Genomic DNA, 16,075 nt, shown 5'->3' on the forward strand with positions numbered 1-16,075 from the left:
AACAAAAAGGAAAAGTAGAGATATGAACCACTGTGTCATTGTGTGTTTATTGTAGATCGTGGCAATCAGGTTCGGGTTACCAAATGTAGAGAAACACCATACCATACCAAGTCATTCACTGGCATTCACCTACCACACACTTTCTTTTTGTAGTAAACGTTATAGATTATTGCTAGATTAGGTTGGCAATACGAGGTTATAGTTTATTGCATTTTTTAAATGAAAAGAGCAATTCCCTTTCAGTGGTCATTCATAGGGATGCTTACATTAGGTCTTATGTTTCTTTGGCCGTTTTATTTCGATGTTCGGTTCGGTTTTCTGATCTTCTGCCTTTTGACTTTCGGCCTTCTCATTGCTCGGCATTATTATTTTTCGGCCTTTTGGCTTTCGGCTTTATGATAGTTCGGCGTCGGTATTCCTATTGCTTCTATAGATAAATTAAAGCAGACTTGTGTGAGCATCACCATGTAAATGCAACAGCAAATGAATCCTTAGACGGTAATTGTGAACAGGCTTACCTTCAACTTACTCCTTGGAACACGTTGGCCCTTACTTGTCAGCACAGAATAAGCATCAGCAATGACAGGACAATCAATAAATGTACGGCAACAAAATGCGGCCTAAATACCATGCGATCGTATCCTCAACACCCCGTTCTGTTCTGACGCCTGTTCTGTCTGTACCTTATGTCCACAAATATTGCAGTATGCTATCCCATCAACGAGCCCAACTTTCTGTACTTGTTAAACACCCCGATTTTGTTTTTTTGGGAAACTCCGAGTAACCTCTCAACAGGGGACAATCCTTCCGGTATGGGGCCATTACATCCAACGAGCTGTTACATCCATCGCGTCGTTCCATCCATCGATGGACGTAATGGCACGATGGATGTAACAGTTCGTTGGATGTAATAGCACGGTATGGATGTAGCGACGCGTTGGACGTAACAGCATGATGGATGTAATGACACGATGGATGTAACGACACGATGGACGTAACGGCCAAAAGATATGGGTCGCCATGGGGGCGATGGGAGGGCTCAAAAGGCGCAATTTATTTTCGGGTCTTATGAACATTTGGGCGTTCTGGTCACTTGGGCCTTATGCACACTCGGGCCAGAAGGTTATATCTCATATGGCCCGAGTGTGCATAAGGCCCAAGTGACCAGAACGCCCAAATGTTCATAAGACCCGAAAATAAATTGGGCCTTTTGAGCATTTGGGTCAAATGAGCAGGGCAGGATAAGGTGTCCAGAAGGCCCTAATGCCCAGAAGACCCAAATGATCATATGGCCCGAAAACCAGGAAGGCATCAGATGGACCTCTGAGGTCATGGAACCGCAAACAACAGAAGCGTATTTCCCCACGTTGGATGTAGTGGCACGGAATCACTTCTTCCGGGGACCTTCAGCTTATTGCTTGGAAATACGTTGACCTTCATTTCAAAGCACAACGTGCTGCAACAAACTGCCGTCTAATACCATGCGACCTTAACCTCAACACCCTTATTTTGTTTCTTTCGGGAGCTCCAGGTAGCCTTTCCGTAGGGGACATTTTTTCCGGGGACATTTTTTCCGGCTCCCGTGGATCCACTGGTCACTGGATGGATACCTGGTGTCCGTCTCGTCTGAGTTTACCGTATATGTATTCTAGTAATTGTATTTCGCATGGTGTCATTGGTGGTCTCCTTGTTTGAGGCTATAGTGTTTTTCATTTCATTTATTCTTTACATTGCATGTACAATGTGCGACATCCGGAACAAAAGCTGTCTTTCTTGTATCCAGTTGGGATGTGTTGCTGGAGGTTTCTGACCGCTGTGCCAAAGCCCGAGTTAGGTCGGGTGGTGAGCCCTGTGACGCGCTTGGTGGCGCAGGTGTACTTTGATGACCTCCTTCGTTTGGAGCACATGCAGCGTAGGTTGGCTTCCTCTAGTGCAGCAGCTTGCGGAGTACTCCTCAGGACGCCAAGTAAACTGCGCGGGCGTGAAGGCATTCCAGCTTGTTTATGTTAGTGTTGCAGATGTTGTGCAACAACAATTGTTGTTTTACAACAATCTGACACCTTCAGCAACCACCAAATGACAATCAAGCATTTTTCCAGTTCGACCCATAGTGTTGATAACGCTCGAGTTATCGTTCTTCGGACCGGCTTCAACAATTCCAAACGGGAACGTAAACGGGAAGAAAGCCACCTTATCTATCACGTCAACTCGATTATTCTTGTTTGTCGGCGCGTGCTGTAACACGCCGCCCACATTCCCCTCATTCCGTTCCTCTAGTCTGAATTCGCTCGAAACGTTACTCTTTTTTTTTTCATTGCTCCCCTCCTCGGTACACCAGTCCCCCCTTTTTTTCTGTCTTTCGTGAACGTAGTAACAATGATAGATAGTTTTTTTTTTCACCTTCTCCCCCCTCCCCCCAAGTAGAGGTCCCACGCGGCCAGTCCCGCCAGAAAAAGATTTCTGGCTGCACCCCTGTGCAGCATACCCAGGCAAAAATCTGGACTGGTTCCAGAATAATGGTTCCATTTGAATCTGGACTGGTTCCATTTGAATGTGGATGGTCCCGGAATGGTTCCAGTTGAATCTTGATGGTCCCAGCTGGATTCGCAAGTGGGGTGGCTGGGTCCACATTGGTGAAATCAGTGGTACCACTCTGGCATCAAATGGTTCCAGAACTTACAGTGGGAGCCTCACAGGTACCATTTTGTTCCCACAATGCTCAATTGAACCACTTGAGATTCCAATAAGCTGGGCAGCTTCCCCCTTTGAGATCCGTTAGGGGAAGAAGAGTCCACTCTTGCCATATACCCTTCTGTTTTTTTGTGTGTTTTTTTGTTTTTGGCTTTTTTTAGTCATTATTTTGATGTATTTTAGCACACGTATGATCTATATTTCTTGTTTTTTATCCGTTTACGTCTTCGAATTCGTGCTCGCATATTCTCATCTAAAGGCAAATGTCATAAAATGTACCAGCAAAATGTCAAAAGGCACAATCAAAAGATGACACACTCCGCCAAATAATTAGAAGAACTAACAACAAAGAGGTAATTGCACGGGTTGACCCAAAGCAGAAGCAATAATTATGTGGGCGCTCCGGTGCGGCGGGAGGCTTTCAATTCAAATTCTAACGGCGGGCCGCGAGAGGCGAGAGGGAGCAGAGAGAGCGCAGGGCGCAGGCGTCAGTTTGAACTTTGACGCGTCGTTGCGAGGTGTGGATAAATTCCATTGGTTCCACTTCAAGTGGCACCACCGTGAAACTGGTTCCACTTTTAACTGGTCCCAGCCAGAGAATGGTTCCACATTCCACAATCCACTTCGAAGTGGTCCCACTCTAGATTTTTGCCTGGGTAGACACCACCATAAAATACATTTTTGAAAGGAGAGGCTCAAAATCTACATAACTGACTGGGTCTGGGTCTTCAAGAACACAAAGGTGATCGTTTGTGACAACGGCCCTGCGTTCACAAGCAAACGCCTCGCCGCATGGGCTCAAGAGAAGGGCATCCAGCTGAAGTTCACAGCCCCGTACCACCCCGCGGCAAACGGCATGGCTGAACGCGCGATTCGGGACGTGAAGCAGTTCGTTCAGCTATATCCAGACTTCCCCGGAGGATGGAAGACCTGCCTGGAAGCGGCTACGCACCACCACAACCGCTCATACAACCAAGCAATCGGTTGCTCCCCACATTTTGCCATGTACGGTGTTTCACCTGTCCTACAGGCCGACCGACTGCTGGGCATCGCCGACAACGTCTCTCTGAACGAGAAACGCAGGACACCCTCACAGATTCATCGATACAGACAGGCTATGAAGGAGCACTTCGATCGCCGTCACAGTCACCGCGTTCCAGACATAGTCGTGGGCGACCTCGTCCTCATTCGTAAAGGCACACTGGACAGGGCGCCGCCACAGGGACCATTCGTGGTGGTCCAAACCGCCTCGAAGCAGGGGGTACTAAAGACTATTGGATACAGACTTCCGGAAGACGACCGATTGCACATTGCCTCTATCAGCAATATTCTGAAATACAATCCCAGGAGGGATTACTCCAGACCCCCGGGGCCTATGTAAGGTGCCAACGAGGAGGACGAGAGGGTGGGGTCACGAGGAGGAAAGAAGAGGACACAGTTTTGGACCATTGGGTTCATTCGAGAAGGAACGTTACAATATGCACCTTTGGGGGGAGGTAAGATCCACATTTGTGGGTATTTGCATCTGTAGCCGAGATGTATTGGGGACAATGTCGGAAATTTCAGGGGGTTGTTGCAAAGAGGGGTGTAGGCAGGGATTTTCCCAGTACCATTAATGCCCCCCCCCCCCAAATGCTTGCAGACGTCACAATCCCTCTACGGGAACCCTCCCCCCGAGATAAAAATCATGGTAATATCCCTGGGTGCAGGGAAATCCCTTGTCCACACGAACGGAACCTTGCGAATCGTGAGGACTTGACCCCCTTTTCCTTTGTTTTGTCTCCTCCATCCCTGATTGTGTTTACCGATCATTTGTTTGCTACGTAAATTAGTATTCAACGCTTCAAACATCAAGCTTCCATGAAAGATAATTAACGAACATCAGAACATCAGTTCTCTCTTTTTCAAGCTTTCCACGCTAGGGACATAGCCATAGCACCAGGCACATATATTATTTCACTATTTCATTCTTCGCTTGCGTGGCGTGGTGCACGTTCCTACCCAAGCAACTATGGGCACCCCGTGACCCCGTCTGCTTCTGTCAGCTGGTCAGCTGTTTCCTATTGTTTGATGACACCAATCTCGTTTCTTGATACCTATGTTTGATTACGTTCAAAATGGACTTTTTCACAAATCCCAATGTATTTTCCAAACAAAGCATGACGTTGTCAAGCATGATGAATCCATCGGATTAATGAATTACCTTCCTGACAGTATAATCCTCGAAATCTTTAATCATCTGAACGTACAGGACCTTGGCATCGCCGCTGGGTATTTACTCCATTCTTCGTAGTTTGAATAAAAACAATGTTCCTGTCGATTATGCAACCAAACTTCTGAAGCAGGCATTAGAGGTGTCCTGTCATTGAGCGCAAGATGGGATGCAAAGTGTCAGACTCCGCTAACCTTGACAATCCTTATCGGACTACAATGTCCTAGAATCAGATCAGGGCAATGCTTCCCTAATAGTTCACTGTGCAATAGCATTCTGTTTGTACTTTTATACAGTATACAGCCATACGTGTCCATCTCTCTTTCCCCAATATAGGGTTTGCCAGCGTTGGTACATCTTGGCTCATGACCCTATCCTCAGGCACGTACTGAATGTCACATTTGTTAGACTAACGGGACTCCAAATTTGGCGATTATTCCACTTACAGGTAAGGAACTGCAATATATAATTCCTTCTTTCATCGTTAAAATGTATTTATTTTACCCCTTTAACGAGGTGCAATATATTTATCTGCAACGTCTCCAATTTTTAATTTAAATTTGCATGTTTCCGAACCAGTCGGGTTGGGTCATCCTATTCTGACAAGTGAACAGAGCAGTTTTGAATTGAGTGTCTACTGGCGTAAAAGCAACTGCGCTGTGATTTGCCAAACAGGGGTTCGGAATTCTTGCAAAAAGATAAATGAACAAATGTGAGGAAAGTACAATGAGAGAATACCTCTGAAGAAAAAGGGCTCAATATGCAGCAAAGATTTCTGACAGGTGACCTACCTGCCATTTATTATAATTGAAAGAAAAAAAAAAAGAAAAGAGAAAAAGCATATCTCTGTTTTATAAAATTCTACCCATATATAGTCACAGTAGACACCCTGTCCATATACATGTCTGTCAAATCTTTACATGTTCATTCACACAACTGTTTTAGGCTGCTTCATGTGTACGGGAGGTCCATCTGCTGGGGCAATTTACATGCAGTGGCTACCACCATGGAAACTGCGTCACAGCGGGCCACAGCATTTCTCCGTCCTTGACCTCCTTCACATTACCTGAGCTCAGTGTACGGTGTCCCAATCTCCATTCCCTCTTCTTGTCTGACATGTGTCTCGCCTTCAACACCAACGGCTCAGTCGTCACCCTCAATGATTTTCCTCCCTCGTTGCGTCGTCTGGGGATCCGGAGCTCTCTCCTTCACATACAGAAATTCTTCACAGATGATCCTGAACAGGTGTGGTGGTTGGGATTTTCTACCCTACATGCTTTGAGGACAAAAAGTAATTACGTACATCTTACAAAATACCTGCCAAGTTGCTTGTTTCTTTGTCTTACATTTTATTTTACATATTTTTGCATTAAGCCAATTGGCTGAAGATTCTCCTAGTACCTAATTCGAAAACCGATGCATTTCTGCTGAAATCTACTTGCACATCTATTGAAAGAGTCTGTTACCTTTTGGGAACTAATCTTATGTGGAAGCAATTGAATCTTATGGCGAATTCGCTCGGTCGAAATGTGGCAAAACGGCTGAGCGCTCCAAAATTGCTAGCTGTTTGCCCGTGCTGGGTCACGTGACAGTTCCCACCCGAACATGAATGCCAGGAATCTAGCGGTTTTAGTCGCTTGGATCACGCTAGGGGCATCGCGGTCGCTAACCTTCAGGTTCCGTCGTCTGCTAACTCACGTGAACTTCGACGTGTGGGCCAATGCAGGCCCTCGCCACCTTCACAGTGCAGATGTGACGCCACTGGATATGCTTGGGCAATCCGCTGCCCGGTCGTATCGAGACTGGGCGAAAAAAGTGCTAGCTGGCAGATTCCGGCAGGTAAGATTGCTGCGCTTTGACCAAGCGAACATGACTGCTTGGGATCTGGCAAAAAAAAGTTGCCACGAAATGACTACCCGAATTCGCCATTAAAGAGGGCGTGACGCTTCACCCCAAGTTATGACGGATAAAAGTAAAAGACTGTGATTTACGTAAATGTAAACAACCTGCATTTCAAATGGTGTAGAAAAGTAATAATATTTTTCGATGCTCTGGTGTGCAGTACAGTGTGTCAATAATGTAAAGAAGCACACATATGAAAGCGTCACACCCCGGTTAGTAGCTTATGGTGCTGTCAGTCATGTAGTGCTACTCTTGCAGGTTCTTCCAGACCTAGTGTACCTCGACGTGGGTCTCTGCAATTTGATGAACACCAATGCTCTGGAACGTCTTTCGTCATGGGGCTCCTCTCTCCATGCTCTGGGGCTGGAACGGTGCACGCGGATCGGGGACGATTCTCTGGAACGTGTCCCAGAGCTCCTCCAGTCCCTCGTGGTCCTCGACCTAGAAGGAACGGGAGTATCGGAAGAAGGTTTCGGAAGGCTGCTTCGAACGGCTACTAACCTACAACAGCTGTATGTAGGACAGTCAAAGTTTGCCGGCCAATCGCTGCATCTCATGAAACTGGGAAGCTTGCCGAAATTGCGCAGAATTTGTTTGCGCGACACTGAGGTGAATGCAGACACCATTCTTCGTTTGGTCAAAGTTGCCCAGAATTTGGAAGTGATATACCTTTCAACAGGCGCACTTGTAGAGGGTTGTGCTCCTAATGCATGTTTCTCGTCGTGCAAGATTGTCGTGTCAGGAGTATTGGAGACAAAGACTTGTGGGCATTTTCTGAGCAGCGGCGTCAGGCAGGTCGGACTGTCGTCAGAACGGAGGAAGAGATCTGAAGGCCGACTAGAATCTAAAGATGAGCAAGCTGTCGTGCAGCTTGTTAGCAGTTATTAGGTTAGCACCACTATGACTTGCATGTTTTTTTTTTTGTGGACCTCAGTGAAGACAGCTGATAGCCTTCCCGCAAATAGTAATAGTACAATAATGGATACAGTAAATTATTTCCTCGTGCGAGTAGCCACACCTACATTGGATTCAATGTATTGCATGTATTAAACGCTGTGCCACCCACGTAAAATGGTCACAGTGAGCAATGAAAACAAGCCTCCCGCTGTGTCAAATGTGCTTTACCTGTTTTTCGAGTGTGACTGAGGTATTGTACCCAATTACGTTCACAGTTGTGAGCTACAAAGAGGCTGCAAAGGCCAACCTTCACTTGCACTCCTCAGAATTTGAAGTGCTGTCCTGTTGAATATGTGGGAGCGATTAATATACCGGAGCATCATTTTTATGTTATTTTTGAACTTGTGCGCAAAAGCATTCACGGATATCGCTATCATCATCATCCATGAAAGACAGCAGTTAACTGCACGTCTTACACCTGCACGTTGGAAGTGACGGTTAAACAAATGCCATTCAGCTAACTGTCACTTTCTTAACAGACATTTAGTGCGCTGTCTGACAGTGGTATAAGCGATGAGTCTTCGCTTGTTCAGAACCTTCGAAGCAAGGGCATTCCCAGAATATTTTTCAGGGCGGGGGGCAAAGAGGTTCCAACGGGGGCAAAAGTGTGCAGCCCCCTCACATCTTCTCCTCAAGAGGGACTCTGACGACTGTGCTGGTGTTCACAGGTTCGTATTATGATGAGTACAAATCCTAACAACCTGTGAGAAAAGAGCATGCAATTTCCACAGGTGACCTCGAAGCTCTGGGGGGGGAGGGGAGGCCGCAGCTCCCCTTGGTCCATCTCGTAATGCCTATGCTTGTACTGGTCATGTTGCCGGAGAAGGCCAACAGGAAGGCTTTGCACACAGCACTTCAGGGGCTCTTTCTGAGATGCGGCGGGCACATCTGTCCAGGTGTTCTGAAACTACCCTTCAAACCGCTATGCAGGACCGTAAAAACAAAAGCTTAAAAGTACTGTAATTTCATGCGTGTAAGCCACACTGCAGATAAGCCGCAGGACCTGTTTTTAGGAACAGTTTGAAAATTTTCCGGCAGATAAGCCACAGGCAATACGACGCAACTGATTTGTGCGGTAAACCAGTGATGCAGATACAAAATTAGTAGTGACTTTAATACAGTGAAAATAGAACACTTATTCGGTAGAAGACTGCGGGTCTTCCGATAAAGCAGACCCTAGAGAAGGCCATAAACCTGTGGTTCACATTCCGGGGTCGGCATGGTGTATAACAAATGAGGTCAGTTCTAGTGAGCATTGTGCCCTTGTTGCCTGTCTTTTGTGGATCGAGGGGTCAGTGGCCTTCCAGAAGACATGAATCACTGTCACCACTTTCGTTAAAGCTGTACCAGGTACCAGGAAAGTCAGTGTACTCAAATGTGGACGTGTCCCTGTTACGCGTATTGTTCGTGCATTGGCAGGGCGGTGCTGTTCAGGAAAACATGAGACACTGTTGGCCCTTTCGTTAGAACCGGGGTATGGGGAAAATTGATTGATTGATTTTATTTAAAGTGCCCACAAACAGCTGTGGATTTTAGCATAAAGCATTAGCATAAAATACTAGAGAAAAATAGCCATCAGGTAAGCCGCAGAGCGCCCGTGAAAAAAATAATCGCATATAAGCCGCGGCTAAATGATATTGCGTTGTGCTGTGCATAGCTTAGCACGTAGCAGCTCATTTTGTTGCATTGATGTTCTGCACTGCTGAAGATTTCCAAGTGATAAGAAGTGCAAGAGAGAAATTGTATTCTAGGTGCCTATCTTTCTGCACCTCCTCAGGGAAGGAAGATCCTGTGCCACCTGCCTCCCCATGTGTTTGTGTGTCCATGTCTTCAAAACTGTTTCACAGATCAATTTTTCACCTGGTATCACCACCAATATGGTGAAGCTGAACAACATGCACAAAACCCGACTGTAGTCCGTCTGTTAAGTCTAGATAAACTCCATTGGCTCTCAGGTACGTGTGCAAATGCCACTGGTGTTTATCTGTACACACCCTGTACATGTAAATATACATGCGTGCACATTTGTTTGTGAGAAAAATATAAATAGGGTTTGTGCCCACTTCTCAGAAGTTTGTTTGCTCCCCGCTCACATGTAGAAAAATGGGAAATGAAAAGAAAAACAAGGTTGGGGGAACTTTTGGAATTAATACAGAAAAGCAACACAGCAAAATATGTAATCACGAGGATTAGCGTCTTCTGCTACCTTTTAGTCTGTGTTCTGGGACGTTCCTGATCGTGCTTTTGCCTTTTGAAGCTTTTCAAAAAGTTCCGCGTCTAGGTCGTGACGTCATCAATTTCGTCACACTTGAAGTATGCGTTCTTATTTTCTATGTATTCCAATAATAATTCAATTTATCCCATATATATTGATCCCGGATAATTTTCTAAATAATCTTCATACACGTATGTGGTGGTTGTCTGTTTGTTGTATTGACGTCATACAATGGAAGCAGAATTTTTCTCAGGACGCTGACCGGACCGCTAGAAGCCTCGGGCGGGCGGCTTGTTGTTGTTCGTTCTCATTTTGTTTTCTTCAAAAGTATGTAGCATACTTGAGGAACATAGCGCTATGCTGCTAAGTACGTAACACATCGCGTTTTTTTTCCTGCTTAACTGCAAGAATACATTATTCGTCGTTGCTAAATACTTTAGACGGTAAGCATGCCACTTACATTGATGCTCTCTTTTTTGAGATGTCGAAGTGATAGGTGATCACATATAGTTAAACTTAACGTTGACAATATCCTTCGCTTCAAAAGAGGAAAGAGCACGAGGGGAGAGGTGCCCTTATTAGTTGTCTTAGTTATTTAGACACAAATAGAAAGTCGATAAAGCATGGCGCATTTCACTTGTCGAAGAACGCGCAATTAACAGGTGGCATACCTGGGTACAGTGTGTCGCCTCAGATCTTCTACAGTTGATTACTCATAATTGTTGTGAAGTCAGCCTAATTGTTCGCACCTATATTATTACAGGCCGTAACTAAAGCCAAGCATGATCACAAGAGAAGCGACTGGTGAGTGTCTGCTATAATTACTGACTTTACTATGTTCGTACTTTGTTTGTTTGTTTTGTAACTTTGAGGTAGTTTTGTCGAGTAGCGTAACCCGAGCAATATTGAAGGCAGCAGAAGATTGCCACATTGCTACTCAGTCTTTATGTTACACGCCAATGTAGGTCATCGCGTGTTGCAAAGACGATAAAGATGTTGTCCACCAGTCTAGAGTTTGAAGACAAGCCCCCTGAGCATTCGTTTACATATATGGCCATCCTACAGTTGGCAATACATAAGACAACACAATTGCCAAATTGATTTCTAACAAATCTTACCCAGAATTCGTATTCCCGATGAACACGTTGCCTGCATTTAGCTTGAACACTCCCTTCTCTTCATGGGTGTACACTGGGACCTATTTGCATAAGGGTTGTGTAGGAGCCTCAAGCATATTCTCAGTAGCTTTCGCAGCGCTTTTTGCGCAAACTGTGAGTGCAGTGCACTGTCAAGGCTATTGAGCATACTTCACTTTCATGCAAATAGGCCCAGGCCACTTAGTTGGTCTACTGCTGACGCTGGTGTCACCTTCCGTCTTCTCTACAGAACAGCCATAAACAGATCCGAGCTCCTTACCAACACTAAGGGGACCACATTGCATGTGGTTCATATCCCGAAATTAATCTTTGTGTTTGCAAATCATTTGCTACGTACACTCATGTTGTGGACACATCATATGAGATGACAGCAATGTACTCATGCCATAGTCAATCTTTTGGGTTTGCCTGCGCATGCTGCACCCATTCAAGCCGTGCAGCACTTTTGTAGTCATTTTTCCAGTGCCGCACACGTCGTGCACTTTCCTATTCTTATTGTAAACGTACACGCCTAGTTCTGGACGAGTTTACGCCTGGCCTGCTCTTGCTAGATAGGAAATGAACTACGTTGAGCAGACTATTATGTGGCTCCGCGTTGTCGACCCAGGAGAGGGCATCCTGTTCGCAGAACTTTTTGGGACAGTACATTAAATGACAGATGAGCATCTAAAAACGAAAGCCGCCGAAAACGAGCAGCAGAACTGTGCCGCCACCTCTGTACTTGCTCACTCATTGTGGAAGTGACCGCGGAGTGCCAGTGTCAAAGCTGCACATTCACGGATCCGTCACAGAGCTTTCCTGAACTTGTGCAGCAAGTGCAGACATGTTGAAGGTACCCGTTGTCCATTTGATTCTCTACAAACCATAAGTTGTTCTGCGAAGAGGACGATACCCGTCCTCTCAGGTATTGTCCTCTTCGCAGTCATGCACCAGCTAGTCAGCGCCCTTCTACTTCTGTCCTACTTCTGCTGGCACATCCTTCTCATTCTCGGCATCCCATTCCCATCAGTGATGCAAGCAGAGGCCGTCATGGCCCTGGAGCGGGTGCAGGCTCTCCTGACCTCCCCTGAAGCACGAGAAGAGGCCAGCATTCTCCTCAGCGTCCTCGGCGGAGACCCCGTGCTGGCGAGGGTGCTGGCGCTGCGCGACTCCCTCACCCAGCTGAGCCGGCACGTGCAACATCATCCGTCGCTGTTGCCCGGGGATTTTGATATTTGCCCAGAAACGGGAGCCCTTCATTTAGGGAGTGGCGCCCTTCCTCCCAAGGAGGATGACTGGGGAGCAAAAGACGAAGAAGAAGAGGAAAAGACAGATTCCTGCGAGCCTAGCTCGGACGCTGACGGCGTGGTGCACTACTCACCGGAGGTAGGTTGTCAGTTTTTATTATTTAATTGGATATACTATGAGCCCTCGTTGGAGTTTGATTGGGAGTGAGCTGCATCAATACGTAACGAAATTACTGCATAGGGACAATGTGTGTCTTACATCAAGTGGATGAACATCCTTGTGTCCTCACAAGGTACTGTTCAACATTTGGTATGATTTATGGGATAGCTTTCAGTTCAGTGTACAACATGAAATTGTGAGGGCACAAAATTATAACGAAGAAAGATTTATTAAAATTACGTTAATTATTTTCAAAACCACATTGGACGTACATAGGTTATTATTTTCTGCAGAGGCTGTGTTAGTCCAATATCCGTCTCCCTCGAGCCAATTTTGGTCCAAGTGAACCTGATTACCACTGAAATTACATACTGGCTGTAGCCACAATGCCTTCTGCAACATAGTGTGTCTAGCTGGTAGGTTTGCAGCAAATCCTACAGTCGCTGACGACGCAAAGGTTGTGAGACCCAACGTGTACACAAAAAGCATGTGTGTATAGCACAGGGAGGATAACTACACATTCTTTCTCCATCTGAATTTATTTGAAAGTGCCCACCAATAGAATGAAAGGCTGTCAGCGTGGGAGGCCCTAGACATACACTAAATTTAGTATTTCGAAAGGTGAGCCATAGCTTCAAGCTCCGATTTGTTGTATTAAATCTAGGAGACCACAAGTGAGCGTGCTTATTTTGACACCCAAATTAATAGTTATTTAATTTATTAATAAGTATGATGTCGCATCTATGGCATCTACATTGTACAGTCAAGCTCCTTTATAACGAACTTCAGGAGACCGCGGAAAATCTTCGTTGTAAAGGTAACTTCGTTGAAACGGATGTTTCAAATGAAAAACGCCTTAGTCTTCTTTCAACTTGTTTCTGATCAAAACGCACCTGAGGCATAATACCTAGAGTACACATGGAACCTTATCTCTGTTTTGACCTTTTTACCCCCTCGTTATTGCGGTATATTCGTTATAAACGAATTCGTTATAAATGTCCGAAGTATTCATTGAATCCTATGGGCGCCTGACTGGACCGCGAAAAACGTTCGTTATAACAGTCTTTTCGTTATAAAGGCGTTCGTTGTAAAGGAGTTTGACTGTAGTACAGAGGCCTATGCGAGCCTTTTGCTAGTGTGTAGCTGGAGATTATTTAAAAAGTTAAGTTTGAAACTTATTATTTAGAAGAGAGAACTTGATCATTTAGGCAATTATCCAGCCTGTGTTGCTTTCAAGCATGAAATCTTTGTTTCTGTAGATGTTTGCTGCCTTGTCAAGCTGCAGCGTAGTGTGGGTTCCCAGCGCCTGGGGTGAAATGAGCATCGCACCCCCAAACACGTGGCCCACGGTTCATTTCTGTAGTTTGCGCTCGAGCGGGCAGGGTAGTGCACGTCATTATAATACTTAAGCCAGCTACTTGAAGGCCCACACAATGCTCTTGCTCTTACTGTTGAAGTAAGAGGACAATAGCTCACACCGGACGTGCCGGGTCAATCATGACAGCATGGAAATATTGTTTGTGTTCGTTTTCAGACAGCCGAACAAGAATGCATCGGGTACTATAGCTCCCCCATCCAGTAGAAAGCGCTTCATGGACTTTGCGCTTCGGTTGCTTCACTTTGCGAATATGCACTGCTGTCTCAACGCACACAGTCTACTGCCGAAGCACACAGGATGTAATTTTACACCGGCGTGGTATATCGAACCTCGCTTTAATCGCCTCCGTCTTTGAGGTGCACAGGAGATCATTCCAACAGCGCCCAACGTTAAAAATTGAGATCTTTTGGAGCGATTAACAGTTTCACTGTTTTTATTTCGAACTTTTCTTTCTCTCTGTCAATACCGTGCGCCCAAAAAAACCTTGCACACTGCGCCACTGCTGTCAAGTCACGGTGCTGTGCAAGTTTGACTTTTACATGGAATTGTGGCTAGAAGTGCAGTGTCTTGTTTTCCGCAGCTGAGTGGCTCTTCGCTGCTGCACTGTGGAGGCTCGGTACAAACAGCCAGCTACCAGGAGGAGTTCGAGCGAGCAGTGGAAAGGAGTGCCGCGGGGAGACAAGTTTTGAGAGTCGATCTGGCACGGCCACCGGGAACGAGCCTGGGGTTTAGCGTGGTTGGACTGCGGTCACCTACACGAGGAGAGCTTGGCATTTTTGTTCAGGAGATACAACCCACGGGCATTGCACACAGGTACCTCTCCTTGCATGTTCTCTTTCGTTTAAACGTGACAAAATGTACTTACGAATAATATAGCCGTGCAAAGCAAAATTCATGAGTGGCACATTTTAAGTATCACGTAGAAAAATGTTTGTGCACCATGGTTGTGAAAAATGTGTAGAAATGTGAAGACCTGGCAAAACTGTTTGTGGACAGAAGCCAAGAGTGCTTTTCAGCAGTTGTGCTGATCTGCACACACAACGTGCGTGCGTGACACACTTCTGACAGCTGACCTTGTGTTTGGGTGGAAGGGCTATGTGAGGTTCCTCTTCTGAGGCCACTTGAAAATGACCCAGTTGACATGAAATACAGATTTTTACATGGAAGCATGGTGTGTTATTGCTGTCACCTTTTTAATCAATCATCTCGGGTATCCAACAACACCAGTAAACAACACAGCAACAGCTTCTGTTGCTGTGTTGTTTAATCCCTTCGGTGCCACATTATTGTTCAGAAAAATGACCTGAAAACGCCAAATTTTTTAATTGCATAGTTCGGTTCCCAGTACATTATAAAGCACTGTTTGCAAAGGTTTCTGCATGATATAACCAAAATTTAAAAAAAAATATATATATATACTGTAAAAGTGGATAATTTTGCGATCTTAATAATTCGTGAATTCGTGTAGAAGCGTAAGGAAGCGGAAATCGCGGGATCAGGGAGATCGGGGGTTCATGACACTGCTGACAGTAAACAACGAGAGTTAGCCGGCTTCTACACGCCAGCTGCTATATGCCGGCTAGCTTACATAGAAGCTTACCGTGAACTGCAGTCCCGTAACAATGACATACATGCTGGTTTTGTGAAAGCAGGTACAGTCAAACTCCTTTATAGCGAACACCTTTTTAACGAAAATACCACTACAGCGAAATTTTTTTGCGGTCCCGCTGGAGCCTATAGGTCCAATAATGGACATCCTTTTTAACGAAAATACCTTTACTGCGAACTTTTTTTGCTGTCCCCTGAGCTTCGTTGTAAAGGAGTTTGACTGTATCTGCAATGCCACGTGATACAGTACCCAAATAACTTACTGATGTTAAAGTGCCGTTTCAGTTATAGAAATGTTTGACAAGAACAAATTTGTGAGAATAAAGGTCGTCAAGTAAGTCGATTTGTCTTTGTGGAGCACATATCACTGCGAATTCCAGTGCCCATACTTTTTCGTCCCCGTTACCTATATTTCGCGAAACCTTAATTTCGCGAAAAAAGTTTGATGGCCGAAATTTCTACTTTTACAATGTATAACCAAACCAATAAAACCAAATTTGTGCATATATATGACCAAAACAATATATATAACCAAAAATGGCATACCAAAAATGATATAACCAAGAAAA

At 45.3% G+C, this 16,075-nt stretch overlaps 2 protein-coding genes across 6 annotated transcripts in view; both read left to right on the top strand.

Annotated features, from left to right (window-relative positions):
* The first annotated feature begins 4,661 nt into the window (after positions 1-4,661).
* Positions 4,662-7,902, top strand: LOC135392770 (F-box/LRR-repeat protein 12-like). Of its 2 annotated transcripts, XM_064623488.1 has the most exons (5): positions 4,662-4,739; positions 4,848-4,962; positions 5,240-5,351; positions 5,849-6,148; positions 7,064-7,902. In XM_064623488.1, exons 2-5 carry the CDS (start codon positions 4,886-4,888, stop codon positions 7,691-7,693), a joined length of 1,119 nt encoding a protein of 372 aa, XP_064479558.1. In that variant the 5' UTR covers positions 4,662-4,739; positions 4,848-4,885; the 3' UTR covers positions 7,694-7,902. The 2 variants fall into 2 exon arrangements, with proteins under 2 accessions (XP_064479558.1, XP_064479557.1); XM_064623487.1 differs by lacking the exon at positions 4,662-4,739 and having other exon boundaries at positions 4,746-4,962.
* Positions 7,903-10,215: 2,313 nt separating this feature from the next.
* The window catches only part of LOC135391272 (multiple PDZ domain protein-like), a 107,638-nt gene continuing 101,778 nt past the window's right edge, over positions 10,216-16,075 (top strand). For all 4 annotated transcript variants that reach the window (XR_010421899.1, XM_064621458.1, XM_064621460.1 and 1 more), the window contains exons 1-4: positions 10,216-10,420; positions 10,741-10,781; positions 12,144-12,499; positions 14,479-14,711. Coding sequence is in view for 3 of the 4 variants with exons in the window: in XM_064621458.1 (XP_064477528.1) it covers positions 10,760-10,781; positions 12,144-12,499; positions 14,479-14,711 (611 nt within the window). In the remaining variant the exon portion in view is untranslated. The remainder of the gene's footprint in view (positions 10,421-10,740; positions 10,782-12,143; positions 12,500-14,478; positions 14,712-16,075) is intronic.

Source organism: Ornithodoros turicata, chromosome 4 (genome assembly GCF_037126465.1).
Source record: "Ornithodoros turicata isolate Travis chromosome 4, ASM3712646v1, whole genome shotgun sequence".
NCBI classification, from domain to species: Eukaryota; Metazoa; Arthropoda; class Arachnida; order Ixodida; family Argasidae; genus Ornithodoros; species Ornithodoros turicata.

What these genes read in the sequence shown, in the direction of transcription:
- LOC135392770 (XM_064623487.1), top strand. Translation starts at nt 4,790, where the DNA reads ATGTTTGATTACGTTCAAAATGGACTTTTTCACAAATCCCAATGTATT. An exon ending in GACCTTGGCATCGCCGCTGG is followed by an intron (nt 4,963 to 5,239) that starts GTATTTACTCCA and finishes TCCCCAATATAG; the next exon opens with GGTTTGCCAGCGTTGGTACA. An exon ending in GGCGATTATTCCACTTACAG is followed by an intron (nt 5,352 to 5,848) that starts GTAAGGAACTGC and finishes CAACTGTTTTAG; the next exon opens with GCTGCTTCATGTGTACGGGA.